Source organism: Amblyraja radiata, chromosome 1 (genome assembly GCF_010909765.2).
Source record: "Amblyraja radiata isolate CabotCenter1 chromosome 1, sAmbRad1.1.pri, whole genome shotgun sequence".
Taxonomy (NCBI): Eukaryota; Metazoa; Chordata; class Chondrichthyes; order Rajiformes; family Rajidae; genus Amblyraja; species Amblyraja radiata.
In genome coordinates, this window is record NC_045956.1 from 62385442 (window position 1) to 62405272 (window position 19831).

Below are 19831 nucleotides of genomic sequence, written 5' to 3' on the forward strand. Positions count from 1 at the left end.
TTGCCACCATCATTTCACTGTACATCTTGTATGTGTATGTGACAAATAAAACTTGACTCCATCTAGGCCTTTCATTATTCATCTGTGGTGTTATTGTGTTAATGTGCCTTTAAAGCCTCAGCACCGTGTGCCTATGTGAGATACTGTGGCACCTCCACCCCCGTTGTGGACATTGGACTTTGTCTGTGATACTGCAGTGTTACAATGCTGAGAACTAAATTCTGCACTCTATAGAAACAAAGAACTGCAGATTCTGGTTAATACACAAAAGGACACAAAGTGCTGGAGTAACTCAGCAGGTCTGGCAGCATCTCTGGAGAACAATGATAGGTGATGTTTCGAGGTTGGGACCGTTTTTCAGACTGGTCTAAAGAAGGGTCCGTTTCATGTTCTCCACAGATGCTGTCTGACCCACTGAGTTATTCCAGCACTTTGTGTCCTTTTCTGCACTTTGTATCTTCCTCTTTGCTCTACCTATCATCACAATGTTTAAAAAAACGTTTGGACAAGTACACGGTACGGTAGGTTTAGAGGGACATGGGCCAAATGCAGGAGAGTGGTACCAGTGTAGATGGGACTAGTGTAGGTGTGACACGGGGCCTGTTTCCTGTATGACTCTCTGACTCTATTGTACTTGAGTTTGAACTGATTGTATTTATGTACAGCATCATCTGATCTGTTCTGATCGAATGCAAGAAAAGCTTTTCACGGTACCTCGGTACACGTGACAATAATCAACCTAAACCTGGAAGTTGTGTCTCCGTCAGGATGGGCTTGTTTACACCTTTGGAGCGGGAACGTACGGTCAACTCGGCCACAACTCTGACAGAGACGAGCTGAAACCTCGGCTGCTCGAGGGGCTGGATGGAATCAAAGTCTCCCAGATTGCCTGCGGGAGGTAAGCTACTAAAATGTTGAGATAAATCGCGACGCAGAGGATATCAATGTCATAGGAGCAGAATTAGGCCATTCAGCCCATCCGCCATTCAATCACAGCTGACCAATCTTGGAAGGATATGCATTACACGCAGGCAGAGGAGATTACTTTAAAGCCCCTGTCTCACGGTGCGAGTCCACCACGAGTGATCCCGAGTGAAAGAAAAAATCAAACTCGTGGTTGTCTAAGAGATTCCAAGTTTATGTTCACGAGTTTAAACGAGTTCCCACGTGTATGTCTAAGTTTGCCGTTTACTTCTTATTTCTGCGATGAACCAAGTTCCTCTCCCGAGTTACTCTTGAGCCAACAACGACTACCGACGTGTAGAAAAATCATCACATGGATAAATATGTAATGCAGTTTTATTTTACTATAAAAGCCTCCCATGACCATGGACAGAACTGCCCCGATGATCAGCTTCTCTGTGTCTCTTATGTAGCTGCATGCTTCTCTTGTCATGTAATTAACCGCTTTTATCAAATCCTTGCCTATCATTCCTAAAATGCAATAAATGGCATTTAAAATACTTGGCTGTAAATAACGTAAAGGTGTTTAAGAAACGGACGGCAGGGAGAACTTCAAAGCTTTTGTAAATCGATTACATTCAAGTAGAAGTTGAACTCAAGATTTAAATCCCCTGAAAGTTAGGTTTCTTAACACAGGATAGATGTTCTGCCAGAATGGAGTTGCTGAATAAAATCGTCTCCCGTTTTCCTCCGTTTCTTGCATGATCTCGGCTTGCCAGCTTTAATTCACACTCCGTGATCTGTGTAATGTATATAAGTGTAAAATAATAAACTGACCAAGAAGGTCCAGTGTTCTCACCAGTTAGTATAGTTTAGAGATACAGAGAGGAAACAGGCCGTTTGGACCACCGGGTCCGCGCCGACCAGCGATCCCCGCACACTAACACCATCCTACACCCACTATGGACATTTTTACATTCACCAAGCCAATTAACCTACAAACCTCTACGTCTTAGGAGTGTGGGGGGATCTCGCAGAAAACCCACGCAGGTCACGGGAAGAACTTACAAACTCAGTACAGACAGCACCCGTAGTCGGGGTCGAACCCGGGTCTCCGACGCTGCATTCGCTGTCAGGCAGCTGCACCACCGTGAATGAAGGCCTGTTTTAAGTATCAAATAGAGGAGCAAGAAGGTGATCAAGGCGGAGAAAGTGTAGAGGCCAATGCCCAGGTAGTCCAACTCGCAGGAGTGCAGGTCCACCATGACGACGCCATGGCCACGGTGAGCTTTGGGGGAGGTGCAGGTGACATTGGTGACCAGGCGAGGGATGTAGACCGTGTTCTGATTGATCCACCACACGAACCACCTGGCGTCACAGGTGCAGAGAAAGTAGTTGCCGCCTAGCCGCAGCTCCTGAAGGTGTTTGATGGCGCTGTCCGGGAAACTGGAGGCCTGGATGGTCTTCAGGTTGTTGTAGCTGAGATCCAGGTACTGCAGGGAGGTCACGTCCCGCAGGAAGTCCTTGGTCAGCTTGGAGATCTGGTTGCGGGTGAGGTTGAAGATGCAGCGTCTGGGTGCAGTTGGACAGCATGCGAGGCACCGTGGTCAACAGGTTGCTACCGAGGGCCAGCAGCTCCAACCTGCCTAGCAGGTAAAGCCTGCCCCAGTTGAAGCTCCACAGCTGGTTATCTCTCAGCACAAGCTCCTTGAGTAGCGGCGGCAGGTGGTCAAACACGTCGTGCGGCATGAACACGAGTTTCTTCCCCTAATAATCTGCTGTTATCTGTGTTTGAGAGCGAAAACCTGCAAAGGACACGCACGGTTCCTCGCCAGCGAAGATGGACACAGAATGCTGGAGTAACTCAGTGGGACAGGCAGCATCTCTGGAGAGAAGGAATGGGTGACGTTTCGGGTCGAGACCCATTACTTCTCTCCAGAGATACGGCAACAGCACAGCACAAAACCAGTCTGAAGAAGGGTCTCGACCCGAAACGTCACCAATTCCTTTTCTCTAGAGATGCTGTCTGCCCCGCTGAGTTACTCCAGCATTTTGTGTCTATATCCCGTGGCTTATAATGTCACCTCACATTGTAAAATCATTATCTGAAGAAATATCTCCTCGCTGGCTCAAACATAATCTATGTAGAACTCACGTTTCTCTCTGCTTCATATACGTGGGAATTCCCTCAGTATGGTCACTTTTCACGCGTCCCGCCCGGTGTTAACCCTTCCCATCAATGCTTGAGCCCCCATCTTCGCTCTGTACCTTCAGCTTCATTGGCGGCTCTCTCCCATCGAAAGTATCCAAGTTAATTTCAGACCCCTATCCATCCATCCATTCATTCATTTCCCATTAAGATCTGACTAATCTTCAACATTTCTGGCACTCAGGCCAAACCCACGGTAGACTCAAGAGTCACTACGGTAAACTCACGGGCAACTACGTTCTTACAATGAGTTTAATAGTTTCAAATTTTACCTTCAAGGGTAAATTTGACTCGTGGAAATCTTTAAACATGTTTAAAAATTTTCAAGAGTTAACAAGTTTCCCGGGTACCTGCCGTTAGCGCCACGAGTCGCTAAGTTGCGTCCACGAGTTCCGACGTTCCCGCTACGTTAATTGTACGTGATTACCATGAGTTTAATTTGTTTTAAACTCGGGGTCACTCGTGGGTCGACTCGCACCATGAGACAGGGGTTTAACTGTGTTTCATGTTTGGCAAAGACATTGTGGGCAGAAACACTATTATATTTCTAATAGTGCAAAGCCGCTGTACGTAGTGCAATCTTATACAAGCTCCATAGTTGATCGGTGCCGAGGTACGTTTGTATTTAGTGTTGCGCAGTGTTCCACAGCCTGACGGTTGCTGGGAAGAAGCTGTTCTTGAACCTGGAGGTCACAGTTTTCAGATGTTTCAAATCATGAGAGGAATAGATCGGGTAGATGCAGAGTCTCTTGTCCAGAGTAGGGGAATTGAGGACCAGATGACATGGGTTTAAGTTGAAGGGCAAAAGATTTAATTGGAATCTGAAGGATAACTCACACTCGAAAAGGCACAAGTGTTAGCTGTGCAAATTGAAAGTGCCATGCATAACGCCGAGGTGCTCAAACAACAGCAGATGGCATGCTCGGAGGGATCATTTAGTCCTGCATCCCATCAGATGAACACAGCACCAGTGCAAGGCATTCAGAGGCAATCAAAACACGGTCGCGCAAACAAGCAGTGTCCGAATTGTGGCCGGACACACGCTCCCGGGGAATGTCCAGTGTACGGTAAACGATGCAACACGTGTTCAAAGCTGAATCACTTCGAGAAAGTATGCCGGTCATCGAAGGAGAAGGTGTTATCGGTCCGCCAAGTAGACGATGCATCTCCTGGTGGACACGATGTGTACTCCATAAAGGACAGAGCTGACCAGGATGTTCGGTCAACAGGGACTTTCAAAGACTGCAAGGTCGAGATCGCTGGGACCTCGGTCTGGCACCTCATAGATGTGGGGGCGAAGGTTTCAATTTTGAGTGTCGACCTCTACAAAAGGTATTTTTCGGATTACCCACTTGCTCCCCTGAGGGACACTCTTCACGCTTATGATGGTTCAACCATACCCACGAGAGGGCTAGTGACCGTTCCTGTCTGCTACAAAGGAGTTAAGCTCGATAGCTTCACATTCTACGTCGCAGAGGAAAGAGTCTGATGGGAGTCAATTTGTTTGATCAACTAGGGTTCAAGCTTCAGGACTTAACCGACATGAACATCAATGTGATCAGCGACGCGGACTATGGACATGAGTACCCCTCTCTTTTCTCGGGTTTTGAGATAGTTAAAGGGTACTGCCACGCACCTCGTGTAGACACATCAGTCCGGCTGGTTTCATCTACCATCTAACTGAAACGACTCGAAAAGGATGGTTTCATTGAGCGCATCGATTCATCCCCTTGGATATCAAATCTGGTCATCGCGTGACGCAAGAACGGTGAACTCAGGCTGTGCATCGATCTCGAAGCGGTCAACAAAGCCATCATTCCGGACAAATACCCTCTGCCAACAATACAAGAACTAACTGCGTTGTTCCATGGTTCAACGGTGTTCACAACACTGGACATGTGCCAAAGTTACCTTCAAGTACCACTAGCAGAACGCAGTCAGCATTTGTCAGCATTCATTACACATGAAGGTGTATTTCAGTACCGTAGGATGCCGTATGGACTGTGCTCAGCGCCCAGCGCATTTCAAAAAATCGTGGCGTCGGTTCTGACAGGCATTGACGGAGCACTCAATCTCCTCGATGATGTCGTGGTCCATGGAAGGGACAAGGAGGAACACGATCGATGACTGCATGCAGCATTAGCTCGTCTCACGCAACACAACGTGACGCTCAACGCAGCAAACTGCACATTTACAGCATCCGAGATTGATTTTCTCGGGTACAGAGTGACAGCGTCTGGAGTTGAGCCTACTCAGGACAATGTCCAAGCCATCAGCGCGATCCCTGCCCCAACTAACGTGAAAGAGCTAGCGCCATTTCTGGGCACCACCAACTACTACCGCAAGTTAGTGCTGCAGTACACGCAGATCGCAGAACCGCTACAGAAGCTGCTACGGAAAGACACACAGTGGGAATGGACGGATGAGCAGGACCGCGTTCAACACGCTGAAAGACAAAATAGCATCTCCGCCTGTTCCCGCACACTTCGACCCAAGTGCGGAAATGTACGTCACAACAGATGCTTCCGGTATAGCGATCGGAGCAGTGTTCTCGCAGGGTATTGATGGAAGCGAACGACCGATCACATTCGCCTCCCATCCCTTGACTGCCACAGAACGCAAGTACTCCACTGGGGAACGTGAAGCATTAGCGTGCATATACGCGTGTGAACACTGGCACGTATACCTATACGGGAGACATTCACTCTCCGTACAGATCACCAAGCGCTAACTACGTTGTTGGACACGTCAGGCTCAGGACACCGGCCGCTCAGGATCTACAGATGGTAGAATACCTCGCAGGTTCACGCAGGTTGACGCAGACATGCTCAGTCGCGTCCCAACGGTGGCACCCACAAGCACACGCGATAGCGACGCTTCAAGCGACATCGACGAATACTTTCTCGCGGTAATTTCGCACGCAATAGCGAATCTCATGATGCAGGGAGAGCTGAAAGCATAGTCGACAGCTGACGGCACACTGCAAATCGTCTGCCAGTATCTCAGGACAGACTGGCCCAAGGAGATAGCAGACGACTTGGTTCCGTACCACAGGGTACGCCATGAACTGGCTGTGGTTGACGATACATGTGTCACGCGCGGAACTCGAGTGGTTATACTCAAAACACTGCAACACCGCATGTTACAACTGGCACACGAAGGACACCCGGGCATTGTTAAGATGAAACAACGGTGTCGCGAGGCAGTGTGGTGGCCAGCAATAGATCATCGCGTAGAAGATTTTGTTAAATATTGTGAAGCATGCACAGTTAGTGAGAAAGCAACAAGACCATGTCCTGCCCCTCTTCAGCCAATCCCATGGTCGGACAAACCATGGATGCGCTTGCAACTCGATATCTCCGCAGAGGTGCAAGCTGCGCCAAGAAGCCAGCGGTTTCTACTTGTAGTACATGATCTCCACAGCAAGTGGCCTGAGATCGCAACTACTTTCTCCGTCACGACAAGCTCGATCATCGCGATTCTCGAAAAGCTGTTCACTAAGTGGGGACTGCCGGAGGTCATAACGATAGACAACGGCCCTCAGTTCATATCTGAACAGTTTCTTCACTTTCCTCGCGAGCTACGACATTCAACATCAGCGGACGTCGAGATACAACCCCCAATCGAACGGCGGGGTTGAACGATTCAATCGCGTGATTAAGGAAAGCATAAAAGCGAGCATGTCGGAGGGGAAACCGTTCGAACAGTCAATCCATATTCTCCTCCGATCCTACAGATCCACACCACACACGTTGACTGGGAAAACACCAGCAGAGCTGATGATAGGGCGAAACCTGCGAACAAAACTGAATGCTCTTCAACCATCATCGCACCCCAATCCGGACACAAGAGCGAGGGCGGAAATGATAGCTCACAGACAAGCAAAAGGGAAAGCATACTGTGATGCCAAACGCAGAGTACGAGCTCCACCGTTCAAGGTCGGCGACTGGGTACGAATCAGCCGCCCTAACAGACAACATAAGCTTGCAAGCGCACTCTCCAAACCGATACAGATCAAACGGAGATTCGGCGAGAACACGTACCTCCTCCAAGATAACACCAAATGGAACGCGAGGCGTCTAATTGCAAGTAAACAGGGACAGGAAGAAGACGAATTGGACACTTTTCCTTTCCCAATATCCAATCAAGACAGTGATTGTGGTCAGCATACAGCAGTGCACACAGCAGAGCAGTCTATTCCCGCTCGACGCTCTCAGCGACAGAGGAGCAGACCTCAATATCTGCAGGATTATCAGCTGTGAAGCCTTAAATGTTATGTGCACCGAGCTGTTATGTTGGACTGATTGCATATGGACATATTTGGGTGGATAACGGGACTTATATGTTAACCTTTGTTTATAAGGAGGGAAATGTGTTGTGTCCTAGAGTCACCACTAGAGGGCTCTGCCTCGAGATGAATGTTTCCGAAGGGGGGTCCCTGGGAGATCTGCTGGGGTTTTGCAGCAGCCACGTTAGGCTGGTAATAAACACACTTCTGGTTCTATACACCAAGTGTAGATTGTGCATTATTTAGCCCTCGAACACAACTGGGAGCTCAGTATCGGTGATGGACTGGGCAGTGTCCACCACTTTCTGCAACATCTTTCATTCTTTCGAGTGGTATTCTGGTTACCAAAGCAGGCCATCGCACAACCAGTCAGTATCTACTCCACCATGAAATGGGGCAACCATTTATTTCCTGCAAGTGATGGTCCTTTGTGTCTGTGCCCAAAAAATGGCGTATCCACAGCATGTTGTTCAATGAAATCAATACAGAATACGCTAGAAATACTCAACAGGGCAGGCAGCGTCTGTGGAGAAATAAAACGAGTGGCACGGTTTCGCAGTGGCAGCGTTGCTGCATTACAGCGTCGGAAACCCAGGTTCGATCCTGACTACGGGTGCTGTCTGTACGGAGTTTGTACATTCTCCCCGTGCCCACGTCAGTTTGCAATTTTACATTGTTTCAGTTTCATCCCAGACTCCAAGGATATACAGGTTTGTAGGTTGATTGACTTTGGTAAAAATTGTAAATTGTCGCAAGTGTGCAGGATCGTGCTAGTGAACGGGGTGATCCTTGGACGGCGCCCGTCAAAGTAACTGGGAAGGAGAGAAAACAAGTTACAGAGGAAGTGCAGAAGAAATAGAAATAGAAAGGAGATATGACTGACAGGGTGAGGAGAGATGAACATAGAACCGTACAGCACAGCAACAGGCCCTTCGGCCCACAATGTCCATGCCGAACATGATGCCAAGTTAAAATAAGCTCCTATACCTGCACGTGATCCATATCCCTCCATTCCCTGCACATCCATGTACCTAGCTAATAGCCTCTTAAATGCCACTATTGTATCTGCCTCCACCACAACCTCCAGCAGAGTGTTCCAGGCCCCCACCACTCTCTGTAAAATGCTTGCCTCACATATCTCCTTTACACTTAGCCCCTCAATGACAGATTCTTCCAAGCTGTTATTGGGCAACTGAACCCGTCCTATCACCAAGCTGAGAACGGTCCTGACCTCCCATCCAACTAATTGGAGACCATCAGTATCATTAATCTGACTTTACTGGACTTTACCTTGCACTGAACGTTATTCACTATATCCTGTATGTGCACAGCATGGATGGCTTAATTGTAATGTATTGTTTTTCCGCTGACTGTTTAGCATGTAACACAAAGCTTTTCTTTGTACCTTAGTACACGTGGCAATAATCTAAACTAAAACAATCCAAGTCTGTCCAACCTCTCAATCTAGCTAATACGCTCGAATCCAGACAGCATTCCGGTAAACATAAAAACACGCAAACTAAGTGCTGGAGAATCTCAACGGGTCAGGCAGCACGTCTGGAGAACAAGGATAGGTGATGTTTCGATTCGCAACCATTCTGGTAAATCACCTCCGCTCCAAACCTCCCACATCCTGCAATGGGCCATCCTGTTTCTCTCTCCAGAGATGCTGCCTGACCTGCAGTGTGTTTTCAGCATTTCCTGAATTCAATTACATTTCCAGCTTGTTGATTGTGGTGTTGTGTTTTGCAGCTCCCACACCATGGTGTTCAGTTCGGCATCGGGGCAACTCTATTCCTTTGGCCGTGGAGAGAACGGGCAGTTGGGAACCGGACAAACCATTGACCATTTTGTGCCTTGCCTGGTCACCTTCTCAACAGACGGGACCCACAACCTGCAGCCTGCTCCTGGTAGGAATATTCTGCATTGTCATAGAGGAATAGAGTCACACAGCACAGAATTGTCCATACCGACCAAGATGCCCCACACAAGCTAGTCCCCTTTGCCCACATTTGGCCCTGATCCTTCCAAACCTTTTCTGTCCATTGTCCAAGTGTCTTTTAAATTGTGTTATAGTACCTGCCTCAACTACGTCCTCTGGCAGCTCGTTCCACCTGTGTAAAAATATTGCCCCTCAGGTTCTTATTTAATCTTTCCCCTCTCACCTTAATTGTAAGGTAGACACTGTCTGGTCCATCGTGGTCCTGGCCTTCCCCACCATCTAAGGGATCAGCAAGAAGCATTGCCTCAAAAAGGCAGCTAATATCATCAAAGACCCACACCACCCTAATTTTTGATTCATTTACCCTGGGTAAAAGGCTGTGCATTTACCCAATCTATTACTCACAATCTGAAACATTCTGTAATTTATCCCATCAGATAAAGCATAAAAAGAAGTTTAATTTGACACCTAATTCACTTTCATATCTCAAGTATTTAAAAAGTTATGGCCATTTTCATACTCGGAAATTAGCATCTTGTTCCCTATTGATTTTCTATGGACATAACAAAAAAGCTGTGATCGTGAACAGTCAAAAGCCCATAACCTTCTTACAAATTAAGAGAACTGAATGAAATTTTCAGTTATCGTAGATTGAACCATTCTGAAACAAATATAAAATAATCTTACTTGGATGACCTGAAATTAAAGCATATAATTAGTTAGTTACCCAAGTGTAGCTAATTTCAAACTTCAATTACTAGATCTAAACATCTATCCATTTCTTAATAAATGATTAACATTTTTAAATAGCCTAAGTGTCCAAATAATATTCATAAATAATTCACAATAAAACATGATTTTTAAATCTCATTTACATTAATTTATAGGCCAAATGGAAGGAATTTAGTGTTTAATTGCTGTAAATTAAAGTCCATTTTAAATCTAGTGGGATCCTGTGAACGCGCTGGTTTAGAACGTTCACATTGCGGTAGATTTGTGCCCTCAAATGCCCAGAAAAATACCGCGGGATATAATGGGCCCAAAATGAGCTACTCGCAATATTAAACTTTGTATAAAGGGATCTTAAGAAGCCCTTTTGCGACGGGGTCTTCCAGCGATTTTTCGTTAATAATTAACTAGGCTGAACATCTTCGATTTGAACAGCCTAGAGAAAATCGCGTTTTAAACCCGCCCCCCTCTAAACGGCGCCAAAATCGCGCACACCGCAGCGACAGATTTTCAGCGACGCTTCAGGTAGGCTTTGCAACATACATACTATAAGATTAACCCCTCAGTCTCCTGCTCCAAGAAATAAAGACCCACAGCTTGCTTTGCAAACATTTCCTTATTCAGTGACTGTCTGTCTGTCTCTCCCTATTTTATCTCTCTTTTCCCATCTCTTTCCCTCTCTCTCTCTCTCTCTCACCCCTGCCTCTCTCTATCTGTGTTCCTCTATCTTTCTTTTTCTCCTCATCCACACTTATTCTCTATATCGCTTCCTTTCTCTATCTCTGTCTTTCCACCCCTTTCTCTCTATCCCCCCTCTCTCTCACTGTGTCTGTGCCTCTGAAATATTTCCTAGGTGTGATAAAAAATTGAATTTATTTTTCTTCCTCATGACCCTCGACAGGAGGTCTGCTCCAACCAGCTGTGAAAAGGATATTTGCTGGAGCCAACCAGAGTGTTGCCTTGTGCTTTGGTGTTAAGGTAGGAAACATACTCGCAAATATTCTGCCCTCTTGGCACAGCCCAGCCGTGTCAGTATGATACCCTTACTGACACGCAGTGCTGGAATAACTCAGCGGATCAGGTAGCATCTCTGGAGAAATAAATAGGTGACGTTTCGGGTCGAAACCCTTCTTCAAACTGAAGAAGGGTCCCGACCGAAATGTCACCTATTTATTTTCTCCAGATATGCGGCCTGACTTGCTGAGTTACTCCAGCATTTTGTGTTCACCTTCAATGTAAACCAGCATCTGCAGTTCCATCCTACCCATTTGCCTGTGATTGGGCCTTTCCTCTCCATGTACCTGTACCTTTCACCCAGTTTAGAGGAATCAAGAGCCAGAGGACATAGGTTCAACATGAGAGGGGCAAGGTTGAGTGGGAAGATGAGGGTTCGACTTGAGTTGTCTGCCTTGCAGATAAGCCGCTACCACTTTGGATGTACGCACGCTGAGAAGCCACTACACCGATCGCCAGAAACGTTTCGCAGCAGGTTAAATTGTTAATCAATGTGGAATAGCAGCAACGTCCTGAGCTCCTGGGGTAGCTGAGAGTGAGACGCCATGCTTGAGATCACAGATTGATATGGCATCAGCTCTGCCCAAGATCACAATACCCTGCAGAGAGCTGGAGATGTAGCCCACTCCATCACACAGACCAGACTCCCCACCATTCACTCCATCTACACTTCACGCTGCCTTGGGAATGCACTGTGGTGGTAGATACAGATATGATCATGGCAGTGTCATAAAGTCATACAGCGTGGAAATATCCCCAGCGGCCCAACTTGTCGTACCGACCAACATGTCCATCTACACTAGTCCCACCTGCCTGCATTTGGCCCATATTCATCAAATCCTATCCTGACCCATGTACCTGTCTAAATGTTTCTTAAACGTTGAGATAGTACCTGACTCAACTACCTCCTCCGGTAGCTCGTTTCATACACGCCCCCACCCACATACACCCGCTGTAAAAAAAGTGGCCCCTCAGGTTCATATTAAATCTTTCCCCCTCACATTAAACGTATCTCTTTTGGATCACAATTCCCCAGCTCTGGCCAAGAGACTCTACACATCCACCCGATTTATTCCTCTCAGGACTTTGTACACTACTACAGTATAAGATCACCCCTCATCCTCCTGCGCTCCAAGGAATAGCATCCTAGTCCACTCAATCTCTCCCTATGGCTCAGGCCCTCGAGTCCTGGCAATGCACTATTTCCAGCTTGACAACATCTGTCCTATAACATGGTGCCCCAAACTGAACACAATACTCTAAATGTGGCCTCACCAATGTTTTAAACTTGCCGCTCTAAACTTGCTGCCAGAGGAGGTGGTGGAATCAGATACAATCACTACGTTCAAGAGGCATTTAGCCAGGCAGTACCTCCTCTGGCAGCTGGTTTCATATACCCACCAACCTCCGTGTGAAATATCTACCCCGCAGGTTCCTATCACATAGTAAATCTTTGGAGTAAACTAAACTAAACCAAACAAAATCTGGTGATATGCAGTATAAGGATTATCTGGTGATTTTCTGTATAAGACCACATATTGTGCCTTGATAATGGTGAATTTCTGTGCGGTTATTTGGAGTTTCCGGAGCAAGCTAGCTTCCTTGGTTTCCTTTGCTCATTGTAGGCCTCACACTCTGCTGACTACCAGTCTTCATTCAATCCTCTAAGGAGAATTGTCATGGCTGAAGACTCATTCTGGAACACCTGGAGCATTCTGGATAATGGGGAGCTACAGAAGGACATCAAAGAGTGAGTGTGACTTTCTTCATATTAAATGTGGCTCACATTGGTTTAGGGGCGGCACAGTGACATGGCTGTAGAGCTGCCACCTTACAGCGTCAGAGACCCGGGTTCGATCCTGGCTACGGGTGCTGCCTGTGTGGAGTTTGCACATTCTCCCTGTGACCGTGTGCTTTTCCTCCATGTTCTCTGGTTTCCGCTCACAGTCCAAAGACGAGTAGGTTAATTGGCGACTGTAAATTGCCCCTAGCATGTAGGGGGTGAATGAGAAAGTGAGATAACATGGAAGAGTTTAGTTTAGTTTTGTTTATTATTGTCATGTGTACCAATGTACAGTGAAACGTTTTTGTTTGCATGCTCTCCAGTCAAAGAAAAGACTACACATGAATAAATGATCAATGGTCAGCATGGAATTGGTGGGCTGTAGAGTCTGTTTCCATGCTGTATCTCTGAAGCAAAAAATTGAACAACCATACTCATAGATAGAAACAAGATACTGTGGGGTCAGAAGATCTGAGGTAAAATTAGAAAATGCCAGAATGACCCAACAGGATATGCAGTGTCTGTGGAGGGAGAAACAGAGTTAACATTACAAGTCAATGGCCTTTCATCAGAATATTTGAAATGAATTAGGCTGTCAATGGGATAGAGATCAGCTACAACAATGAGCGAAGAAATGGAAGATGGAGTTTAATCTGAGCAAGTGCGAGGGGAATGTAAGGGGAAGGTATACAGTTGATTGGCAAGACTCTTGACAGATCCCAGAGTGGATCTTTGGGTCCAGGTCCACAGATTCCTGAAAGTGGCAAGTCTGGTAAATAGAGTGGTAAAGAAGGCATATAGTATGTTTACCTTCATTGGTTGAGGCATTTGTATAAGAGTCAGGAAGTCATGATGCAGCTTTGTAAGACGTTGGTTAGGCTGCATTTGGGGTTAATGTGTGAAGTTCTGAATGCCCCCATTACAGGATGGATGTTGAGACTTTGGAGAGGATGCAGGAGGTTGACCTGAATAATACCTGTAGTAGTGGATATTAGCTACAGGGAATGGTCGGACACAATTGGAATGGTTACTCTGGAGAGTCAAAGATTGAGGGGGAAACCTGATAGAAGTATCTCTCTCCCTCTTCTGTCCCCACGGTATCTTTATTCTATCTATGCAGTGATAGACCTGATATAAGATTATGAGAGGCATAGACAAAGTGGACAGTCAGAACGTTTCATAATTTTATAAACTTCTATCAGGTCTCCCCCAAAACCTCCCCAACTCCAGAGAAAACAATCCAAATTTGTCCAACCGCTTCTTATTGCTAATGCCCTCTAATCCATGCAACATTCTGGTAAACCTCTTCTGCACCCACACCAAAGCCTCCACGTACTGGACTTCTTGTAATGGTGTGACCAGAACTGCATGCGATTCTCCAAAAGCAGACTAACCAAAGTCTTATAAAGGTACACGTGATTTCATGAGTTCTGTTGTCAATGTTCAGAATGCTCAGGAGGTCAGAATTTGATATCTGATATCGGGAATGGGAGAGAGCTTGGATTTAGTTTAGTTTTGAGGAAATATTATATGAATAGAACCGCTCGGATAGTGACTTTTATATAAGCTAGGTAATTTGCAAAAGAAAAGTTTAAGGTTTTCCTGACAAAATAAAGTGCAATGAAGCATATACACATAAGGAAGGATGAGTCAAGCTTAGTTTATTGATTTGAGGCAATTATAACACTGGAGGAAATTGTATTTGATATGACTTTGTGTTGAAGAATGGATAGCTGAATAGGGGCCTCTTCTTAGGCCAGAGGTCAACTGCTCTCTCTATGGCACATTCTTGAGCTGTGAGGGTTATGCTGAGTTTGAGACAGAATTCAAGGCTGAGAGATAATAGACCCTGTAGTTAGCCTTGGATATGTTAAATTATAATGAGATTGTGATAAGGAATAGGATGTATGTGAAGGGGAACAGTTGCTTGGAGAAGAAGAGAATTTGATTGATGGATATGTTTATAGGAAGTCGAAGAAGCAGATGTAATTCTGATGTAATGATTTGAGTTGTAAATCTCCCTTGTGTTCTGCCTTGTACATGAGATTGGAAATCCAGTGTCCAGATAGCAGGGAAAGGGGCTACAAATTAGAATTGAGTTGTATCCTGGCACCAAACACTTATTAATTGAGTTGACAGATTTACGACCCATGTATGAGGTGTATGGGTTTTGAACTTAGAAAATTCAGCAAACTTATATAATTAATGTTTTTTTTTAAAATATTTTTTATTGGAGATAAGTACACAACCTATTTACATCATTACAGTCTTACATTTTTAAATTGATAATATTGTCAATTATTATTACATTGTCTCCAATACCTTTTGCCTTTTTTTTTTTTAAACTAGATAGAACTAAAGAGATAGATGAAGTAAAGAAAGAAAAGAAAGAGAAGAAAAACAAAAACAAAAACAAACAAAACAAAAAAAAAAAAAAAAAAAAAGGAAAAAGATAGTTAAAGAAGAATGGAAAAATTTATTAAAATAAAAAACTTCATTCGAGATATATTCGTACATTTCAGAGTATAGCATTTCATCCATTCTTTAGCCCGAGTGCTAGTCAGGTTCCTGTGCTGAACTATTCTGACCCTTTAAGTAATCAATAAAAGGAGACCATGTTCCAACAAATAATTCCTGTTTGTCCAACAGGGAAAATCTGATTCTTTCCACGTTTAAGGTCTCCGTCATTTCTATAATCCACATTTTGATTGTGGGGGCCGTAGGGCCTTTCCAAAATTTTAGAATTAATTTTTTTCCTGTTATTAAACTATAATCAATAAAGTTTCTTTGTGTTGTTCTAAATGTTTGATTTAATTCTAATATTCCGAGTATTATTAATTTTGGATCTGGGTCCAATTGTGTGCTGGTTACTTTAGATATTATACTGAAAATATTTACCCAGAATTTTTTAATTTTTATACAGTTTGCAAACATATGAGATAATGTAGCTTCTAAATGTTGACATTTATCACATATAGGTGAGATATGTTGAAAAATTTTATGTAGTTTTGTTTTTGAATAATGTAACCTATGTATTACTTTAAATTGTATTAGAGAATGTCTGGCGTTTAGTGAACACTGATGTATGTATTGCAAACTTTCTTCCCAAGTATCTTTCGTTATTACTTGATTTAATTCTTTTTCCCATGTTTGTCTGTGTAAGTCCGTCGAAGGAATGTCACTGTCTAATAAGATATTATATATATAAGATATTAATTTTTCTGTATTAGGATGTTTGTTCCAACATTCATCAAGAATTTCTGAATTTCTAATTCGAAAATTTTGAGAGTTCGATTTTACATAATCTCTAAATTGAAGATATCTGAAATAATCATTTCCTCGAAGTCCATAAGTCTGTTGCAACTCCTGAAATGTCAGAAAAGTGCCTTCCTTGTAAAGTTGTCCCATATTTTTAATTCCATAATTCTTCCATTGTGTAAAACCCCCGTCCAACCATGAAGGCTTAAACAAAGGATTATTCACAATTGGAAGAAAAAGTGATAAATTATCTAATTTTAATGTCTTTTTTAATTGTTTCCAAATTCGTATAGCACTAAATATTATAGGGTTTTCCCTATAAATTTTTTTGTTTAATTTAGACGTAGCAAATAATATCGAACCGATATCAAAAGGTAAACAATCTTCCTTTTCCATTTTTAACCAGTCTGGTTGATGATCTATTTCTTCCAACCAGAAATTCATATTTTTAATATTAACTGCCCAGAAATAAAACAAAAAGTTGGGTAAAACCAAGCCTCCATTTATTTTTGATTTACACAAGTGTCTTTTGTTTATCCTATGATTCTTATAATCCCAGATAAAATCATTAACAATAGAGTCCAATTTAAAAAAAAAGTTTTTTGCCAGATATATCGGAATTGTCTGAAAAAGGTATAATATTTGCGGTAAAAAAATCATTTTTATGGCATTAGTTTTGCCAACCATTGAGATAGGAAGTGTTTTCCAGTATTGAATATTCTTATGTAGTTTGTTCAGTAATGGGGGGAAATTTGCTTTAAATAATGATGTATATATCTTAGTTACATAAATACCTAGATATTTAAATTTTTCATTTACTATTTTAAATGGAAATTGTTGTATTATCTGTTTGTTGTGTTCCCTTATTGGCATAATTTCACTTTTATTCCAATTTATTCTGTATCCTGAAAGTGAACCAAATTGGGTTATTAGCTTTAATAAGTTTGGAATACTAATGTTCTGGTTTTGTAATGTAAATTAATACATCATCTGCGTATAGAGAAATTGTATTCACTGTGTCCTTTGTGTTATACCCATGTATTTCCGGATGCCCCCTAACTCTTTCTGCCAGTGGCTCAATAGCAAGCGCAAATAATAATGGAGATAACGGGCATCCTTGTCTACAACCTCTAGATAGGCTAAATTTAGATGACAACCTTTGGTTTGTAAATATTCTAGCCGTGGGATTTGTATATAACAGTTTTATCCATGTACAGAATTTCTCCCCTAGCTGCATATTTTCCATCACCGAAAATAAATAAGACCATTCGACCTGATCAAATGCTTTTTCAGCGTCAAGTGAGATTATTGCTAGATCTTCATTAATAATTCTCTTGGAATATATAATATTAAATAATCTTCTTAGATTATAATATGAGTACCGTTTCTGAATAAAGCCTGTTTGGTCAGGGTGTATTAATTTATTCATCACTGTACTTAATCTATGCGCTAGTATTTTAGTTAATATTTTCTGATCTGTATTTAAAAGTGCAATTGCTCTGTATGATCCCGGGTCTTCCGGATCTTTATCAGCTTTAGGAATAAGTGTTATTATAGATTCATTTAAAGTGTCTGGAAGTTTCTGTTGAGTATAGATATACTCATACAGTCTTTGTAAACGTGGGCAAAGCAAATCATAAATTTTTTTATAAAATTCGGATAATGTTTTAAAGACATTTTTTAAAGACATAGGCAATAGTATTTCAAACTGTGTAAAATTATAATGAAATGTATTGTCTTAGTAGGAATGTAAACATTAGACTTATAGGAAATGTTTAGATTTATAGAAATATCTTTCTTTTTGGTATGGAAAGTGTTTCTTGTGTGATCATTGTGTTACATCTATATTACTAAAAGCCTGATCTTGACCGCTTTTGGCCCACTGTGCTGCAATTTCCGAGAGAACGCCGCCACCAACGGCCGTCATTTTTGGCTACCTCGCTCAGAGACCCCCTCTGCTTTCCGGGACCAGAGGATTTTTTCCATCGATGAAAAATCGGAGAGATATTAATGTTTTTAAAACATTTCCCATTCTCTCTGCTGCCCCCGCTGGCGGCAGGGGGAGGGACTATAAAACCCATAACTGTAGTGCCTCACTCAGTCTCTGCCAGACCCAGGAATCGAGAGGGTCACGGCTCTCTGAGCTGTGAATAACACTGAACGCACATCTACTCCACGGTGAGTCCCCTCGATGCGATTGTAAAGTGGCTGCAGCCCAATTGTTTGCCTCGCCTTTTTAACAAGTTTGTGTTCACAAAATGAATTTTGGTTGTCAGATGGCTGCAGCCCAATTGTTTGCCTCGCCTTTTTAACAAGTTTGTGTTCACAAAATGAATTTTGGTTGTCAGGTGGCTGCAGCCCAATTGTTTGCCTCGCCTTTTTTTAAAGCTTGTGTTCACAAAATGAATTTTGGTTGTCAGGTGGCTGCAGCCCAAATGTTTGCCTTGGCTTGGCTTTTTAAAAATAGTTGCAACAGTTGGATGTCAGTCCAAGAATCCATTCAGCCCACAATGTCTATACTAGCCCTCTGGAAACCAGTACCTTCGGCCCGCAACACCCATACTGGCGCAATAGACAGCCCCCCCACTGGCGAGCAATATTGGAATTGGTGGAGAGGTGGAATATTGTGTTGGTGACCAGCCCTCCCGTGTGATGCTGGGACCCAACGGGTCCCACTTAGGCTAGTATGTATCTTATATTTTGAGGAGTGGTCATTGATAATTGAGCCTACTGGGGTTTTGCTGTGTTGAAATAAAATAATTCTAAAGCAAAGTTATACCACAGGCAAACAAAGGTTGTAATGAGGCCAGGGAAGGGGGATCATGTGACTGATGTTGTAAATCATCAGAAGGACTCAGATGATTGGTTACTGGCTTGTCATACCCTCTGTATCTGAAATGTTTAATACCTATATTAATGACATGAGTTCTATCAAAGTTACTCCTCTCTGGACCTGCCCCAGAGCATCAGCTCTGTGTTGGAAGGTTCAAGAGACTCAGCTGAATAAAGAATAGGTTTCAACAGCTACAAGTGTTTGAGTCAAGTTGACTTTAGATTGACAAAATAACTCAGTTTAACAGTTTACGAAGGAACTGCAGATGCTGGTTTACATCGAAGATAGACACAGAATGCTGAAGTAACTCAGTGGGTCAGGCAGCATCTCTGGAGAAAAGGAATAGGTGATGTTTTCGGTCGATTAAAGATAGTTCATAGGTTTCCAGTGAGGTAGGTGGAAGGTCAGGACTGCATTTTGATGCAAAATCAAAGTTCCATTCTGTTATATTTTCTGGTTTGCATTTATCACTCTTTGATTGAAAGACTAAGCCATAACCACATCTGACATTGATCTCAATAAACAGTGTCCACTTTTTTCCAGGGAGATTGGTCACATGTTCTCCGCTGAATGCCTCAACGGGAGCTTCTTGGAAGTCAGGTAAGAGTAAAGAGTTTTGGATGGAGGGTGGGAACATGGAAATATATTCACCAAGAGCAGGTGTATGATGCGGAGATGTAGGCTCAGCACAGCAGGTAGTGCTGCTGCCTCACAGCTCCAGGGATCTGGGTTCAGAGTAAGGAAGGTTTGTGTGGCTGAATGGCCTGCTTTATCTCTTATGTTTTTATTAAGGATGAAGGTTAAATAGAGCAGAGAGATAGCAATCAACAATGGTGCTGAAAAGCCGCTGCCTCACAGCGGCAGAGACCCAG

General features: G+C 43.5%; 1 protein-coding gene across 1 annotated transcript in view; it reads left to right on the plus strand.

Annotated features, from left to right (window-relative positions):
• The window catches only part of LOC116979108 (probable E3 ubiquitin-protein ligase HERC3), a 91704-nt gene that overhangs the window by 26021 nt on the left and 45852 nt on the right, over nucleotides 1-19831 (plus strand). Inside the window, exons 6-10 of the mRNA XM_033030622.1 lie at nucleotides 768-898; nucleotides 9153-9310; nucleotides 10973-11049; nucleotides 12711-12835; nucleotides 19503-19559. Coding sequence (XP_032886513.1) covers nucleotides 768-898; nucleotides 9153-9310; nucleotides 10973-11049; nucleotides 12711-12835; nucleotides 19503-19559 — 548 coding nt within the window. The remainder of the gene's footprint in view (nucleotides 1-767; nucleotides 899-9152; nucleotides 9311-10972; nucleotides 11050-12710; nucleotides 12836-19502; nucleotides 19560-19831) is intronic.